General features: G+C 32.1%; 2 protein-coding genes across 11 annotated transcripts; both read right to left on the bottom strand.

The window, feature by feature from the left end:
* Window positions 1-5679: 5679 nt before the first annotated feature.
* LOC106798439 (uncharacterized) lies at window positions 5680-8880 on the bottom strand. 10 transcript variants are annotated; one of them, XM_041014970.1, is made up of 5 exons: window positions 8784-8880; window positions 7990-8323; window positions 7245-7364; window positions 6192-7105; window positions 5680-6108 (listed from the first exon to the last, which is right to left on the bottom strand). In XM_041014970.1, the coding sequence occupies exons 2-5, from the start codon at window positions 8314-8316 to the stop codon at window positions 6102-6104; spliced, it is 1368 nt and encodes a 455-aa protein (XP_040870904.1). In that variant the 5' UTR covers window positions 8317-8323; window positions 8784-8880; the 3' UTR covers window positions 5680-6101. The 10 variants fall into 10 exon arrangements, with proteins under 10 accessions (XP_040870904.1, XP_040870908.1, XP_040870910.1 ...); XM_041014974.1 differs by having other exon boundaries at window positions 8041-8323; XM_041014976.1 differs by having other exon boundaries at window positions 5680-5947; window positions 8041-8323.
* A 2148-nt stretch (window positions 8881-11028) lies between these two features.
* On the bottom strand, window positions 11029-17691 carry LOC102662882 (U5 small nuclear ribonucleoprotein 40 kDa protein). Its single transcript, XM_006578671.4, has 7 exons — window positions 17366-17691; window positions 15915-16326; window positions 15561-15717; window positions 13688-13732; window positions 13029-13194; window positions 12554-12921; window positions 11029-11581 (listed from the first exon to the last, which is right to left on the bottom strand). The coding sequence occupies exons 1-7, from the start codon at window positions 17495-17497 to the stop codon at window positions 11260-11262; spliced, it is 1602 nt and encodes a 533-aa protein (XP_006578734.1). The 5' UTR covers window positions 17498-17691; the 3' UTR covers window positions 11029-11259.
* Window positions 17692-18673: the final 982 nt, after the last annotated feature.

The following is an 18673-nucleotide window of genomic DNA, read 5'->3' as shown; positions in this document are numbered from 1 at the left end:
TGGAAGAAACGGGTCTTGCCTCTACTTTCATGAAACATATTTTTTTAGACTTAAATACGTTGTTAATGCATGTAATATATTTCTTTTTTGCTTACTAATTAAAAAAACATTTGACTACCATTAAAAAAATTTACTTTTTGATACTTATGGTTAGTTTAAGTGTTTGTTAAGTGATAATATGTGACTTTATAAATTTATTATGTTATTATTTAATAAATCAAGAGTAAAGATAAATATTAAAATTAAAAATTTAAAAATATCATATATAAAATATATATATATATATATATATATATATGAATTTTTTATTTATCTTCAAATACAATTAGTAAGAGATTTATAGCAATTTTTATGTATGTTTAACTAACTATTTAGACTCTCCAAATAATAAATATAAATAATTTACTCTTGTAATATAATATATATACAATTATGCCTCTTTTATTTTATCATGTTGGTGGATCATTAATAATCTATATATTTATACATATAATTACGTTGAAATATATTTTAAATGAAAATATTTTTGGAATTTTTTTTGTAACTGTCTTTTTTATCAATAATCTTTGTTTAAGTAATGAAAGAGGTTTACAATAAATTATATAACTTATATGTTTTTCTCCGCTCATTGAGTTACACTCCCTTCCCTTAGCTGTGATTGTGTCATTTTATCTTTCTTTCCTGTTTGAATTAAAATCTCCCTATCAAGAAAAACAAAAGAAGGTAATTAATAAGAAAAATATATACACCAAGCAGTAAGCGCTAATTTTGCATGCATATTATAATGTCATTGTTCTGGTGTGAAGTACTTCATAGGTGGTTCACTATACACCATTATTCTTAGCTCTCAGATCAATCAAATTAAGTTTTATTATATACCCTCCCATATTATAATTTTTCCCTTTTTCATCTTCTTTGTAATCCTCTCTCTCCCTTCCTACAACCTCCAATGGAATCTCCAAGTACCGTTCACACTTTCACTTTCTCTCTCGGTGAAAATCAAATTGCAATTCTTATTCTTTGCATTGATTGATCTAAGACTAAGGGAGAGGATTTCAGAGAAGATGAAGATGAGAAATGTTATAATATGAAAGAGTATATATATAATAAAACTTTGCATTGATTGATATACTTATTCAACGTGTCATAATATACTTAATTGTTACTTGATTCACTCTTAAGGGTTTTTAAGAAAATAGTTGAATCCTCTAAAACAAAAAAGTAGGTTAAATTGCTCAATTAATCTTAAATTATTTTAAAAAAATTAACCTAAATTGTTTTTTTATTTGGTACCTAAACTAACAAAATAAATCCCTAATGTTAGTTTTTGCAGTAAAAAAAACAGCTTGAAAGTTGGAACTGCATGAAAATATGATAATTCGTGACAGCTTTATAAACTCTTTAAACGATAAAAAAAAATGCCCTGTTAAAATATGAAGTTTTTATCATTGAAAATTTACTTTACTACTTTGAAAATAACATTAATCTATTTTATCAGTTTCTTTAAAATGTTTTAAAGTAAATCAATAAGGTTGTATAAGAAAAATTTCAAACATTTCTACCAGAATGTAAGATTCTCACCTCTTTACATGAAAATATAAAAATGAAAAAACATATATAATATGGATTCTTGGAAATAAAGTATGCTTAAAAAAATTAATTACTTTTTAACAAATATAAGAAAATATATTTCTATCTCCTCCCCATTTTTGAAAATCTTATAAGATTTTATAAAATAAATGTCCTTAAATAAATGAGTAAGTGTAAGTGTGGAAAAAAAAAGAGTAACATTTTATAAATGTGAACTATTTTTTATCAATATAGTCCAACTGCTAGTATATTTAGATATCGTTTAAAATCATAATAACTATTTTAAAATCATGGTGTGATCATAATTTTTTTGAAAAATAATTATATATTACTTTACATTTAATATGATTTCATAATTAATTTTGATTTTGACTCAGGTCACCCCATCCCAAACAAGTTGGAAAATGAGAATTGAGGTATTCTTTTGGTCTCTACTGCCGCCAAAAGTGGCCAACCAGTCACGAGTTATATCATATGATCAACTTTAAAAGGGGCAACAGACATGATGGGTGCAACGTTGGAGCATGCTTTACGCTCAAATGCTTGACGTGCTTATTTTAACTACCTAAAAGTACAACAGGACCCATTATGGAAAATTGAGAGCTGCTCTAAATAACTGTGTTTGCATGGCGAAATATTCAAAAAATTGTCATAGTTATGATTATGTCAGTTTGTTACATAATTACAAAAATTGTTCTGCTGTACAATAATTTACTGATTATTTTTTTCAGATTTTTCAGAAAAATTAATATGTTACAACTTTCATATTTACTGATTGTAATTTATACTAGTTATAATTGCTCGTACTTAAAAGTATATTTATTAATTAATATTTTTTATGTTACATTTTTAATAGAATCTGTAATCTGTAATATCTTAACCGTTTTTGCAAAAATAAGAAGAAATTGTGTCGTTAGTTGCCAGCATATGCGTGTTTCGACTTTGGAGTCATGGAACGCAATATGCAACATAACTTTTTAATTTTCAAAGCCTACAATTCTTTGAGCATTTTTTCTGGAAAAACCTTTGGGCACACCCAAAAAATTATGCAGTGTTTTGTTATGAAATTAGAGCATAAAAAGTTTGTATAAAACCAAGATACTAATCCATTTCTATCTAAAATCTATCTATAACTTCTGCAAGATAGAGAAGTTATGATATGAGACTTATATTATTCATAAAAAATAAATGTCTAGTTTTTTATTTAATTGTGATTTATATTGAAGTTTTTTTAAATATTAAAATTATTATTTATTTATTTATTAGACACTTAATGTTATATCTATTAAAATAAGTTTATCAATTGAAAATGTTAGAAATTTTATCTGTGATTATTTATGTCAGGTAGATTAAATAATTTTGTTTTATTTAAAAAAATGCAGATTAATAACTATTTATGTTATCATTAATAACAACTTATAAAATAGTATTAACTATTGATTTTATTGTTGCTTTAAATAATTTTAATTATGAATGGATTATTAATGATTTTTGCAAAAAAAAATTACAAGAGACAATATTTAAATAATTATGAGGGGCATTTTTGTTTGTTTATCATGGCACAAAAAATCTTAGGACTGACGTGTCAAATTATGCCCCAAAAATTTGTAATCTATCATGTTATAAGAAGATTAAATGATTTTGCTTTGCTTTAAAAAAATTATAGGAACTATTAATTATTCATATTATTGTTAATAATAACTTATAAAATAATATTAATTATTCATGTTATTGTTGCTTTAAATAATTTTGATTATTGATAAATTATTAAAGAGTTTTGCAACAAAAACTATAAGACAGACAATATTTAAATAACTATGAAGGCTTAATTTTTTTTTTCCAACCGAAGTTTTTTTTATGTCCTAATTAGCTTTCCCACACATCCTTTTTAGGTACGATTTCAAGATTATTAGCCAATAACTTCAATATACCAGCATGTGCAGTGGATTGTCTCCACATGTTCTCCTAAGTGTTGTAACCATTTGTTTGAATACATTCAATGATTAAAAGTGCCGATGTACTGGAGTCTTGGAAGGATCGATTCAGTTGGAAAGTGAGGATATCCACACTAGTTTTGTTAAAGATGATTTGATGTTTATAATCACTGTGATCTTGTTGTGACTCCATATTCCACAGAAATGAGCTTTAGTACATTGTAGATCCTTGGAATAAAAAATTGGGCTCAACAAAGGAAGTCACTGTGAATAAGACTGAGGTTCTTAATATGCTTTTGTTGATTATTAATTTTTGTTAATTACTTTCCACTTATTATATGCACTTTTTTAATTGTTTTTTACACAGATATTTGATTTGTTGAAGTAGCTTTATTCTCAAAGTCGGCTTTTAACAGATTTTTATTGCAACAAAGAATTGTCTGACTTCACAACTTTTTCTCCTTGTGATGCACCGAAGAATATGAACATTCACATAAAGCTTGGCATAAGAGAATTAGATGGTGTGCGCTACTATGTGCTCTAGGAAATGAAATTTTGATGGATTTTATTTTCAACTTCCTTATATTTCCTCTGGGAAACGTGATACGTATCTTAAGAGGGAACTATTCACATAAAGAATTTTCATTTCATAATGGGTTGTTTCGATGGTGTGATCTGAGTCTGGGTAGCTACAAGAAACTATTTGATTCTTTCTTTGTTATTTAATCTTTTTTTTCTCTTTTTTCTTTCATAAGGCTTGGAGGGGATCAGGATGTGTCAATTTTCTTTGTTCTGCAATTGTGGGTAAGCAGAATAAGTATTTCATTGGGTCTAAAATATGTTATTTTTGTAAAAAAGAACAATTTTTTTTGGTATATTGGTTTATCTGAAACCCTTTTATTTTGTATTGAGTTCTTTCCTTCTCTGAATCCATTCTATTGCTACTCCTAAGGTAACCTTCCTTTCCGTTTTCATGACAAATATTTGAATAATTGGCTTCGTTTTCATACCTACACAGTTTTAAACTTTTGCGAAAATTTGTAACAATAATTTCTATTTTGAAAGGATGAGTATTCAACATTGATCTGGAACTTTGATGAAGAGGAATGTTATGATGTGGTCACTTTTGTATGAGCTCTATGAAGAGTTATTTGTTCTATGAACTATGGTTTACATGAAAATGCCTTTTCTCAAACCGAGCATGCATGTATATATAAGCAAATCAGTTAATTCTGGTTTATTTACACAATCAATAGTTGAATTTTTCATGGCTTTCTGTTAAGTGAAGAGACCAAACTTGCTAGAGATTTTGTTACTTGTATTGTATATATCTCTGATATTTTCTTCAGTGCCAAGCTTCATACTGTATTGGTTGGAAGAATAAAACAAAAAAAGGGGCATAAAGACCAGTGACCTTGAAATATAAAGAAGAATAGAGACATACCATACGATATCCCTTGCAGTTGCAGTGAGTCAGTGACTGCATCTAAATAAGTTTTTACGGTTGTTTGGGGTTTATAAATATAACTTATATATACAGCTTGTTACTCAAAGCTCTCAGATGAATATCAATGCTGTAAACAGTGCATTTACTTCGCAAATAGTCATCTGAGTGTTTATATGTTGAATTATGGTATCTACTACTTACCTTTTTGTCTAAAATTGAATAATAATATAAAAAAATTTTGAAATTTTAATCTGATCTAATAATTGGATCTGAATTGGATCAATTTTCAACTCTAATCTTACTTTATTTTTTTTTTGGAATATACTAAATAAATAATAAAATATATAATAAAAGATTATTTAAAACATTAAATATTTCATTTATCTATTATTATATAACTTATAATAATATAAATTTCTAAATATATACATTACAAAAAAAAATTTACATAACTTGACAACTAAATTATGCATCTAAACTCAAATAGTTATTAAAAATTTATCTTTAAATATATTTTTCATAAATAGGTATATAAAAATAAATGTATAAGAATAATATAAACGTGAGTGACATAAATTTGTGAAAACACACACACACACACATATATATATATATATATATATATATATATATATATATGTATATAATTTCGATTTGGATTGAATTAGACCAATTTTTTAAATCAAATCTAATCCAACCAAATTAAAATTTTCGGTCTATTCAATTTTTTATTTTCAATTTTTTGGATCAATTTTTTCAGTTCTCAATAGATCGAATCAGTTTATAAACACCCCTACCAAAAAGGGTAATTGAACATCACTAATTAAACAGTATATATGGCGCCTTTATATACTCAGAAGGCAGCAAAATGCAATATTTAAGTGAAAAAATGATTAGGTACTAAGAGTTTGAATTTGCTGAGTTCAGGTCTATCCCATTCCAGTTTGTTGACCACTTGCCTTGTGTGGCTCCAGATCTGGGCGACAGCGGAGGCATGAGATATTGACAAAATGCCAAGCAGTAAGCACATGACCAAGTATGCTTGTTCAGCAAACAATTATAAATATAAAAATTTATAATGGAGCAATTTCTCCTCTGGAATCTTGAACATCATAGCTTCAGTCAATGAATCATCTCCTTGTTGAAGTCATGACAATTAATAAGAATCCCTATGCCAAACAAAGGATGCTGAATTAAATTAGAATGAAGTTGAAACATACCATTGCGATGAATACATGGAAGGTGCAACTTCTTGAGGAACATATGGATGATATAAAGATGACACAGTATGCAATTGCATCGTGACAGTGGCATGGCTCATATTCACCAAGGAAGAATTGGAATCAGGCTGAGGATTTTGGGCATTCTGATGTGTGTGTTGGGGATCTGGCAATAATTGAGCATAACTACTGCCTGTATTCGCCATGGTGGAATAAGCATCAGGTTGCAAGTTTAGGATATTCTGGTGTGTATAGTGAGTATCCCGTGACAACTGGGGTTGACTGCTGCCTGCATTTGCCACTGGGGTATAAAACTCGTGTGATGGGTTTGGGATACTCTGATATGGATATTGAGGACCTTGCAGTGATTGAGTATGACTGCTACCCATAGCCATCAGTGAAGAATGAAATTCAGATTGGGGATGTATGATGTTATGATGTGCATCTTGAGACTCTTGCAATTGCTGAGCATGACCGCTGTTCATCAGGGAAGAATGAAATTCAGGTTGTGGGTTAAGGATAGTTTGATGTGAATATTGAGGATCTGGTAGTGGTTGAGTATGACTGCTGCCTATCCCAGGTGCATAAGTACCCTCCAGAGCAAGTGTACTTGCAGGGTAATAAAGCTGATTCGTTGAACCTTGGGATGCCACAAGCTGTGCTGCAGCTGAATAAGGCATAACATTATGAACAGGATAGGCACAACCAGTAGGCTTCCTGAGTTCATTTACATGTTTATAGTTCAACAGCCTTGGAGCTTGATTGGGTGACATCCTAGACAAAAATGCACCCTCCGAAATGGGTGGCTCTGATATCTGATGATAAACAATATTCATTGGTTTCTGTATAAAAGGACGTCCAGGTGCAATTGGCAATTCATGTAATGGGCGAAACAATTCTATTAGACTTCTTACCTGCAACATAACAATAAATTCCAAATAAAGAAATCTAGTATTCATGAGTTTCTTTCACACAAGAGGCAAAGAAGAAAAGAAAAGAAGACTGAACAATTGAAACTAAAATCACTTTGTGATTGATCAAAATGAAACATACTTGTCTAATATTGAGTTCAGGATTAAATTTGTTGGAGCCTTTCTGGTAATTATCTCGAATGGCATGTTTAAAGCAATTCACTGGCAAGGGTAAACAGTCTTTGTAAATTTTGAATTGCACCTGAACAAAATCGAAAAAATTAAAGAGGCAAATGATAAAAGAAAAATAAAGCATCAACAGATACAGTGCATTTGATGTCAGTGTAATTTTGAGTACAGCAAGTTATCAGAGACGCCTACTGGTCTCATGCCAAAAACTTAAAGCCTCAACTAACTATATGACTTGCAAAATGAATAAGCATTGACCAAAACAAGGAAAAATTAGAAAATCAATAAAAACAACCAGCATCAATAATTCCTCCATATGATTTCCAAACACACCAGAAGAACCATTCAGAACCAATTTATATTCCTCCATATGTATCCACCTCCACAAGCAAATTAAGAAATTAACACCCAGCAGGCAAGTTATACACCTCCTGAAGCATCAATAATTCTTTCAACTGGCTAAATTAAGAAATAGCCAAATTAATAGGTTAGAGAAAAAGGAAATTTTATCATAATCAGGCAATGGTAAAACTGTTAAAGAGTGGATAGTTTGGGAAGAAAATAACTCCATAGATGACATATTACATATGCATTGAAAAATAACTACTTTGTTTCTTTGTGCCATTTACAGGAAACATCATTGATGCTAACAATATTCCCTCAAAACTACCAATCATGACAGAAGATGTGATTTTTACAGCGTGGTCAGGTTTCTTTCTGTGTGCATCATCGACGATGTAAAGGTTCACCTGAGCAGGGAATTTCTGACAAAAAGCTAATGGTTCTATGTTTAGCTTCCCAGTCGAGGTTGCCATGTATATGCCATAGAGAAGCTTGACATCAGTGTCAAACAGAAAAAGGTATGTCCCAGGATTGATCTTCTCAACAACATCCTTTCTCCCAGCAGGAAGCCCGAAAACTCGGTAACAGTAGCACTCCGGTTTTGTAATTCTATTACACATGAAAATAAAGCCAGAAAGCTTCTCCTCCTGAATGTCCACATCCAACACCTCTTCACCTTCCATTGAGTCACTACATAACTTATCAGCAGATTGTGAATATTTGATTATTCAAATCACGAAATGATATGCAGTGATTGCATGCCAACAAAAGAATAAATTCATTATTTCATGATCCTAGCCGTAAAAGTAAGAGCATGATTATTCATTTATATGTGCAGGTTGGTTAAATTTGCTTGTGTGTCACAGTAGCGTAAGAAAGATGCATTAGGGGTAAAGAAACCCTTATATGAATTTCAAAATCAAACTGCAAATGTTTCAAATAAATAAAACGTAGAGAATAGAGAAGTAGGGTATGAGGAAGAACGCATATACATAACAATTACAGTGAATAAGCGAAAATAAAAATGGCATTTTTCACGCAAAGCTATGAAAGAGAGAAAATGAGAGGGGGTTGCTTAAATAAAACGGGGAAGCCAACCCAACTGAACTCAGTGAGTGTAGAGAGAATAGTAAGAATATGAATATCTTACAGTGACAGTAGTAGTAGTTACTCGCTAACCCTTCCCTTCTTCTTCTATGGGTTAAAACAAAACTTGGGTCTCATACTCGCTTCAGCTTCAAAGAGCAGTAGAAAATAGGAATGCAGTGAGTTTATAATACTTTTTTTTTTATTAAAATATGTTTTTATTATTCATTAAAATTCTAGTAAAAAATTATTCATTAAAAATTATAAAATTGTAATTTGTGATTGAAACTCGTCTAATAAAAAAATCTTGTGATTTAGAGTATACTAAAAAATTGCATTAAAAAATAAATTACTAACATTTCTAAGTCTTACTCTTTTTTTTTTTTCTAACCTTAACGGTGCCTGTATTGTGTGATGTTCCTCTAATCATGCTTCTAATGTGTGATTATTACTAGTACAGGGGAATTAAATATTATTTTCTTAGTAAATAAATTATTCTTTGACATATATAATTAGCTGTTATCCATAGAAATATGTATCACGGGAATTAATAAGAATTTAAATAAAATAGATTTAATTTAATACTAATTTTTGAATACTTAATATAGAAAATCATGCAAAAGGAAACATACGTTACCAATAACAAATCTTTATAATTTGTTGTGTTATAGTTTGAAAATAGGATGTTAAAACTTTTAAATGTACTGGTAAAAAAAAATTAAATATAATGAAAATATTATATATGAAATTTACCTAAATTTAAATATCAAGAGACAAACCAACCTTAATTCCAAGCTAAATTGTAGATGAGTAGATTTATGATATTGACTGGACTGTATATTTATATAGTGTATTTCCAAATTGGTGTTTATTAATTTATCGATATTACTAATTTTGTAAATTGTTCAGAGTTGGGCTTGGGATCGAAAAAAATATTGCTTTAGAGATTATTAATTTGTAGAGGTTTAGCTATACACAAAGTTAAATTAGAGAATTTACTTAACGGATACGTGTTAATATAAAGACACTAATACTCGTCCCACAATTGGGTTCTTTCTAGTGACATTGTCATGGATAAGATTTCATTCCTTCAATTAATAATTAATTAGAGTTAACTGGATTTGACTTCACTGAGAATACACTATACTATTCCCACGTTTTATATTGATTGTTATTTTAGTATTAAAAAGAAATATCTAATGTTGACATAGTGGGGAAAAGTTTGGATATATATATATATATATATGGGTTCAAATGGTATGATGATTATACACCATAAAAAGAAATCATATATTATCAATGAAATATTAAAACTTAAATTTGAGTGTTGCTTAATTATGCATTTATAGAAATTAAGAATAAAGGAAACAAATATTTTAATAAAATTGACCCTTATAAATACTATTGTCTTAAATTAATTATTTTTCTTAATTTGTGTAAAGAAAAATATTTTAAAAAAATAAATATTTTTTTGGTTAAATTAATATACTGGTATTTGTTTATTTAATTAGGTCCCTACTTAAAATAAATGAATACAAGTTCAAAAATTCAATTAAAACAAAAAAAAGTTTATAAACCTAATTAAAAATTTACTAAAAGTTCAAAGACACAGTAATTAAACCTTCAAATTTTCTATCATGTTTATAAGTTTTAGTAGGTTGAATAATATTTCTGAAATTTTAATTTTTAATCCAATTAAATGACGATGTGTGATTTATATAAACTGCCACCACATGAAATAAGATCGTTATTATTGTTTGTATGTTTTGAAAAACGTTCACCGCTGTACAACCAGTCCGATACCATTTTCAGAAATCTGCTACAAATATATTTAATCCTTCAAATTTTCTATGACGTAGATATGTTTGGAAAAGAGAATTATAACAAAAACTAATAAATGACTGAAACATATGGTAAAATGGTAAATAGTCAATTGAAATTTATTCTCCATTTAGTGATTGAATTCCAACTTCTCTGGAGACCCTATTTGTAGAAAGGATAAAACAAATCAATTAAATACAATCAAAGTTGAAAGAATGTATTTGTAAAAAAGATCGTATTTAAAGATCAATTGAAACAATTAAAATGCATTGTTTATTTGTAAAAAAAAGTCAAATTTAAATACTAATCACAGGACTTATTAAGGTTCTTGTTTAGTTCTAAATAAATTGACTATAAAAAATACAAATAATGCTTCTTAATATTTTAGCATTTTAAAAAATTAATAAAACCACAAAACAACTTATACTTTCCCTTGCTTTAAAAAACAAAGGGAAAGTATATACTTAACCTTAAAAACAACAATAAAATACACCATGCCAGCAACTGAGCAGGCTTTTACCAACCAAAATTTTCTTGCTTCTTCGGCATTTTTCAGATAAATTCCTTCCTTTACTCGTTTCAAGTTGCCACAAAACTCCACACATAAAAAAAATAATATTATCTCCTAAAAATCCCAGGTGAAAAAAAAAAAAAAACTACATACTCAGCACCAACAAATGTGTGGAGAGCAGTGATGGTCTGAGTCATTGGCAAGAGGTTCAAGAGTAAACCTTGTGCAGTCCAATGTTGAGATCAGATGATATGGAAATGACAAGAGGAATAGACTGAAGCCACATGGCTCTGAAGACTCGTTTCTGATGCGCTCTTATAGATTGGGAAGGCTTGTGAGCAGTATACCTTATATCAAATATGTGAATCACAGGATCTGCAGACCCAGATGTTATATAATGTCCATCAGGAGACCAAGCCTGATTTATCAGAGCTGATTGAGAATCACTGCTTTCTTGCTTCCATCCAAAAGCATGAAGTTCTGTATTCCTCAATCTGATATCAAACAACCGAAGCTGCCTCTCGTGCGTCCTGATAGAATGAAAAGTAGTTAATATACTATAGACGAACATGCAGCCAAAGGATACCAAGGAATAGCAATAGAAGAACAATTTTGGCCTCAAACGGAAACAAAGTATTATATTATTATTATGTTCCCATCTTGAAGGCAGATTCTTGTACTGAATTTAATGTCCAAAATATCAATCAAAACTATTTATCAAGTTAGTAGCTTATGACTTTACAATATTCCAACGCAGACTATGAATAGCAGAAGGGAATTTCCATTTCTTAACTAGAACAGTTAAAATGTGCACTCATCCTCACATTCAACTTTGAGTGGATTTATCATTCTCTAGATTAAAAAGTCCGAGAGATGCACCTGCCGAATTATTGGTAATTATCTTAATTTTCTATCGTTGCTCACAAAGCAGAAAAAAGGCCTAAATGTCTGTCTCACTGGTGCATTGAAGTTTCCTACATCCTAATATTTCAAGCATATTTCATGAATAGAACCAAGTCCATACTCCATAGGCCAAGGACGTGCATCACTAACCACAAAATCCTTCCTCACATTCTGTAACAATATTTCTGTCTTTCATAAAGATTTCATTGCTTTCAATTAAGAGATATAAAAAGGCAAAATATTACAGAATGGTGGTTGTGAACCATCAGTTGTGTGGGAGTTTCAGGTTGGGGGTACCAAACACAATCCTTTTTGCTTTCATTTCCATAAAGTGCACTGACTGAGACATAACAATGAGAATCTTTTTATTGAACTTTAGCAAACAAAGTAATAATGCAAGCAATTTCATCTAGGGTTCAAACTTTCAGACCATATCTTATATTACTGTTTTCAAATAAACATAATTAATTTTCCCCAAAACCAAACATTCAAGGCTCAAGACAGACAAAAACTTGAAAAATCAGGATGTTATAAACTCTGTACAAAGCTAAGCTTGTGGAAACTAAAGAAACACATTTAACAAAGAGGACTTAATTTACCCTGTTTGAACCATGAATAAATTGAAGTCAGATGGATTGGGCAGGACACTCATGCATTTACTATCAACCTGATGCTTGAAATCTGCTCTTCCTACACGTACATCATACCCAAATATTCTCCTGTCTGCACCAACCGACAACACCATCTGCTTCTGCTGCATACCAGCAACTCCCATTACAGCAGATGAGTGAAGATTCCTGTGCAATGCCTTTGGCTTCCACTTCTCATCATCCTGCTCATTCCAAAGAATAACAGCATGGTCACTTCCACCAGTTACAAAACATGTATTTTCCCAGGGCATAAAAACAATGCCATTGATAATTCCCTTAACATGCGGCTTGTCCTCTAAGAATTTTACACGTTCTCCCTGCCAATGACATACAAGTAATTTGCATACATCAATACCAATAAAAAATAAAAGAAACCCAAACACAGTTTTTTTTTATGCCAGGATATTTGTGTCAAAAACCTTACCCCTTGTCCTTTATTCAAATTTGTAATCGATACTTGAGAGTCTCCACCATCAGCACTGTATACTGAAAATAGGCTGTTTCCCTCTGGATGCCAAGCTAAATCTTCTGGCCATCTCCTCTGCTTTTGGGATGCACAATCGGTAGTGCTAAGACGAGAGGCTCCTGCTCTACAAAATTAAAGATGGGGGAAAAGAAAATGTAAATTAGATAACATGGTTAGGTCATCTTTAAAACATTTTGAAGTTTAGGTATAATGTTTTCCACTCCAATATATTACAAAAACTGAGGCAGAGTGCCAATGGTAATGGAAAGAATCATCAAAAAGTCAAGTTTACATTTAAATGGGAAAAAAGAAAAACAAGATAACAGAGGAGAATGAATTTAAGAAATATTTTGAAGTTCAAAGTCATAAAGTTTTCTACTCCAAAACTTGAGTGGAAGCCCGATGCAGATAATAGACTATGAGTAAATGGAACGAGCCACCATAGGAGCATAGATATATTTATGCTTGTTCAAAAACCAAATAAGTATTAGCCAAACTGCACCTTTTAAATTATATATTTCGATTAAGCCTATTTATAATCAACATCATCAGAAAATGACAAAATATAAGAATAGAAACTCGCCAAAGTGCCACCAGAAAGACAAATTAGAGCATACCCCTTAGCCTGAACTTGCCAAAAGTTGACCACTCCATCCAGAGCACTGCATGAATCCCCAAAAGATAGCATGTGTCAGGCTCAAAAGAATATATCAATGTTGTATTACCAGCAACATACCTTACGTAAGAGAGAAATTCAAACTGAAGACAAAAGCTGACTAAAGTTACACGGTTGTTATATTTACATAGTCAAATATCTAACCATTAAATAAGAGTTCTTGTCTTGAACCACTAAAGATCATGTCAGGAAAAAACAAGAACAGCCTTTTACCAGTGTTTTAAATCCTATTTAGCGGCTGGTTCCAAAATCTCTACAGTGGGATAGCCAGTATCTGAATTTCTTTTTATAAAGTTTATATAATGTACACCATATGCATAAAAATTCTCAAAAATGATAAAAATTACTCAATTCATGACATTCATTCATAATTGCCGCAATGACCACCATGACTATGGCGGCCGCCATGACGCCGCCATTCGAAACCCGCCACGCCACCGCTATTCGGTGGCATTTTTTCAAAAAACCACCACGCCTTTCCGCCATGGCACCACCATGGCCGCTTTTTAACAACACTGCCTGATAGAAACTAAAGGTGGTTCACTAGAGACGCCTCATGTGTCATGTGCATGAACTTCACACGCCAAGGCCTTGCATGGGGCCGCGTGTGGCGGTATTTTGAGTTGACTATGCACTTCACCGATGAAAAAAGCAAAAAGATCCACCGGGGATGCCTTGAGGCGGAGGGAGAGAAGATCAGTGTGACGTTGGCCGGAGATGTGTCATGTGACGTGTGCGTGAACTTCACACATCAGGGCCTTGCGTGGGGCCGTGTACGGCGGTGTTTTGAGTTGGTTGCACACGTGAATGGTGTGATGATCTTCAGCGATAGGCGACAGTGGTCGAAGGTGTCAAGAAGTCTGCCAAAAGAGGGCAAAGCAGCCGTGCAGTATTATTCACTGCAAAGAGGGCAAGAACCAACAGATGTCATCTTAAATGAAAACAGAAACACGAAACGTGATTAAAACAAAGTGTGGAAAATAAGACCTGGCAAATGAAACAACCCAGAATGGCCCGAAACTAACTGGCCTTTGTCCACCTCAGTCACTGGACGGAAAGGTCGCCAAAGCTCTGGCGGAGGGCGGCTACAGCTGCCGGAAAAGGAGAAAAATCGCTGGAAAGAGGGACAGTGAGCATAAAAGTCCACTGGAATGCAGAAACATGTCACTGGAAGACAAGAGACAAGTAGAAAGGTCCACCAGAATGTGGAAATAGGTCGTCGGATATAGGACAAGAAGCAGAGAGGTCCCCCAGAAGTCAGAACTGTGGGCCGTAGAATAATTGACAGTGGATGGTGGTTGCCGAAAAGTTGTCGGGAAAGGAGAAAAGGTCGCTGGCCGATGGCCAAAGCAGAAAGGTCCACTAAGAACAGTAGGTCCTCAATGGAGAACGACTTTTGTTATTCCCGTGTCACGAATAGCCTAAGCTCTAATACCATATAACAATGTTTTACTGTGTAATGTTGTGTGTCTTAGATGATCATGCCTCATCTTTATTTATAATGAAGAAATCAGAATTAGTATTGATTACATATCAATCAATTACTGATTATTAGGTAATTAAATATCAATCAGAATAATAAGTTTCTATGTAATAACAAATACAAGATAATGTAAAGACAAATGTAATCTAACATATTCCTATGAATTAAAAAAAAAGAGTAGATTTATGCGCGTTTTAAGTTGATCATTCCCTAACATTATAAGCAATTTAACAATTTACCTGTTGTGGCCAAAAGCTGGGAAAAGAAAAGTGATAGGTGAAGCATACTGCTAAAAGCAAAAAAAAAAATAGAAATGAAATGATTCTATTACCTAGTCACAAAAAGCTGATCATTCACAGGACACAAAGCAATACTCCGCAATTTCCTCTTGTGTTGACTTGAGATGTGGTTGCTTGTTTGACAGGTTACCAAGCTTGGTGAAGAACTCTTGCGTACTAAAGGAATCAATTCCTTGTGTCCTTTTTGTTCTGGAAAGCACAGAAAAATCTTATGAATCTTATTACAAGCAAAAGCAGTCTTCAAATGAAAAGACAGCAATAAGCCAATAACTGACAAAGTGACAATAGACCCAGACAGAAGCACATGACCTTTAGATATGATAAATGGATTAGCCAAACCTACATAAAATCAATAATGAAGGTTATCCTAGAGATGAGTTTCTTACCAAATTTCCTTTTTGTCCCTTTCTCCTTGACTTCAGTTTTTTGCTGCTCAGAAGAAAGTCTATTACTCTGAGACTTGTCAGATTTTCCCCTAGAGCTACCACCCGTGATAGGAGAATTATGGACTCCAGGAGTGGCTTCAGAACTGGAAGTTATTGAAGCTTTTGAAGAAGACTTTGGCAACAATACAGGTTGTGATATTTTTGGATTCAGTGAAGGAATAAGAAGTTCTGGTTTAGATTGATGTTGGCTTTTGGTAGAAACTTCGTTTCTATCAATGGGACTGCTTGATCTGCTCTTTGTCTTCAAAGTTTCGATTCCATCATCTAAGGTACTTCTAGATGACACTGTTTGACCTCGAAGGCGGGCCAATTTGGATTCAGAATCTTGCAACCTTTTCTCCGCTTCATCAAGCTGCACATGATTCCCAAACTTAAAATCAGCTTATAATTATCCATGTGAAGATTAAAAAAAAATAGCTAGGTACAGGTTATATGTTTGACATATTACAAGGAAAACAAAGAAAAAAAAATTATCACAGGAACACCAACAACTAGGAATAAAAGAATAAGGCACCACATTAAAGCCAGGTGTCATTCTATGAATAATGAAAATTCATCAAGGTTCATAACTAGGGATCCAGTGTCAAGATTACAGTGAAAAAGAGGAACCAAAATACAATCTCCAAAACAAACGGAAAACAAATATGCAATGCAATCACATTGAGGAACATTGGAAAATACATAACTGCTTACAAAGCAAACGTTGGTTTCTTTGGTAATTAATGTGAAAGAAAATTTGGAATCAAGTCACGACAAGATTACAATGACCGCACACCAAAGTAGTTACTAGAAACAAATATAAAAGGTTCACCTTTCATGAGGTAAATAATACTACTAGGCATATCTAAAACGGTATTAAATTGCACACGGCTGTCTTTGACATTGCAGGAAATTGCGTACAAATGCAGCCCCAACTGCAGTCATGATACAGTTGTGGAGATCCCAAAAAATCTTGACGTTGCACTGGAAATAACATTGTGAACCGTTTTTTAAAACGTTTTTAAACTGAAATGAACTTCATTTAACAGACAAAAGTAGTTAAGTTCAAAGATGGCATAAAAACAATACTTTTCCGCTTTTCTCCCATTTAAAAAAAGCTAAAACTCAATTTGATTCCATCAATTTAAAAAAAATAACAAAATTTAATATCCAGTCCATTATACATAAACAACCACATTCTTTGGTGGAAGGAACAAAACTAGTCAAACTTGAACCTAAGGCTAGAACAAACACACTATTTTCTGGTTCGAACACTTCGAAGTCACAATAACACACATAATAAACCCAAATATGGAAGAATAACATTGGAAGACAAGTAGTGGTATTAGCACGGAGTGACGAAACGACGAAAGAAAAAAGGCAAAACGACTGGGGAGGGTTAAGGGGAAAACCTGGGTTTTATAATAAGCGATGCGGTGACGGAGGTTTTTGACTTCGTGGGTTCGGTGTTCGATCAAAGCCACCAATGCCTCTTCCTGTTCCTCCCTGCTCGTACTGCCTCCGTTCTCCTCGTTTGGCTCCATTCGAACATCACCTCGTACGTTCCAATTTTTTTAAGAATCCGAAAATATCGATTGGGTTGTGTTGTTTTGTGTGTTGTCTCTCTTGCTCCTTCTCGCACGGGTTTGTTGTTGTTGTTGAGGCTTTAGGAATGAAGACCTGTGTGCTTTGTGTGGGACGAATGGAGGGACAGCTATGTGTGTATTTAGTGGTTTTTATTTTTATTTTTTGATGAATAAATAAGGGGAGGGTGCCTAATGGGTGGGTAAAGACCCCAAATCAAATCCAACCTGAAAAATATGAATAGAGAAGAAAAAAAAGAAATAAATTTTGGATGGTCCTCAAGGTTAGGACTAATCGGATAAAGGTCATCTTAAAAGAATTATCACAAGCGGATCATTTTAGTCATTTTATTTTATCGAAAACTAATCCGACTGACAGCAGCGCATGAGACATAATTTTTAACGGCACAAAATTCAATTGTGAATTGAATGTTGTTTAATGAATTTTTCTAATCTAGTTCAACTTTAAACATGTAATCTCAAAAGGATTATCACAAGCGGGTCATTTTAGTCATTTTATTTTATCGAAAACTAACCCGACCGACAGTGCATGAGACATAATTTTTAACGTTACAAAATTCAATTGTGAATTGAATGTTGTTTAATGATTTTTTCTAATCTAGTTCAGCTTTAAACATGTAATCTCAAAAGGATTATCACAAGCGGGTCATTTTAGTCATTTTATTTTATCGAAAACTAATCAGACTGACAGCGCATGAGACATAATTTTTAACGTTACAAAATTCAATTGTGAATTGAATGTTATTTAATGAATTTTTCTAATCTAGTTCAGCTTGTAATCTCAAAAGGATTATCACAAGCGGGTCATTTTAGTCATTTTATTTTATCGAAAACTAATCCGACTGACAGCAGCGCATGAGACATATTTTTTAACGGCACAAAATTCAATTGTGAATTGAATGTTGTTTAATGACTTTTTCTAATCTAGTTCGGCTTTAAACATGTAATCTCAAAAGGATTATCACAAGCGGGTCATTTTAGTCATTTTATTTTATCGAAAACTAACCCGACTGACAGTGCATGAGACATAATTTTTAACGTTACAAAATTCAATTGTGAATTGAATGTTGTTTAATGACTTTTTCTAATCTAGTTCAGCTTTAAACATGTAATCTC

The sequence above is a fragment of the Glycine max genome, chromosome 4 (assembly GCF_000004515.6).
Source record: "Glycine max cultivar Williams 82 chromosome 4, Glycine_max_v4.0, whole genome shotgun sequence".
Classification (NCBI taxonomy): Eukaryota; Viridiplantae; Streptophyta; class Magnoliopsida; order Fabales; family Fabaceae; genus Glycine; species Glycine max.
The sequence above is the reverse complement of the archived record's forward strand: the minus strand, read 5'-3'. Positions and strand labels throughout refer to the sequence as shown.

Bases quoted from the DNA above. Each gene is read 5' to 3' on its own strand.
- LOC106798439 (XM_014774842.2), bottom strand. From the start codon at position 8,316: ATGGAAGGTGAAGAGGTGTTGGATGTGGACATTCAGGAGGAGAAGCTT. The intron at 7,365-7,989 runs GTAAAAATCACA...GATTTTGTTCAG, and splicing joins GAAAGAAACCTGACCACGCT to GTGCAATTCAAAATTTACAA. The intron at 7,106-7,244 runs GTATGTTTCATT...GTTATGTTGCAG, and splicing joins CTGAACTCAATATTAGACAA to GTAAGAAGTCTAATAGAATT.
- LOC102662882 (XM_006578671.4), bottom strand. From the start codon at position 17,497: ATGGAGCCAAACGAGGAGAACGGAGGCAGTACGAGCAGGGAGGAACAG. The intron at 15,718-15,914 runs GTAAGAAACTCA...TGTGCTTTCCAG, and splicing joins AGGGACAAAAAGGAAATTTG to AACAAAAAGGACACAAGGAA. The intron at 13,195-13,687 runs GTATGCTCTAAT...TTAATTTTGTAG, and splicing joins TGGCAAGTTCAGGCTAAGGG to AGCAGGAGCCTCTCGTCTTA.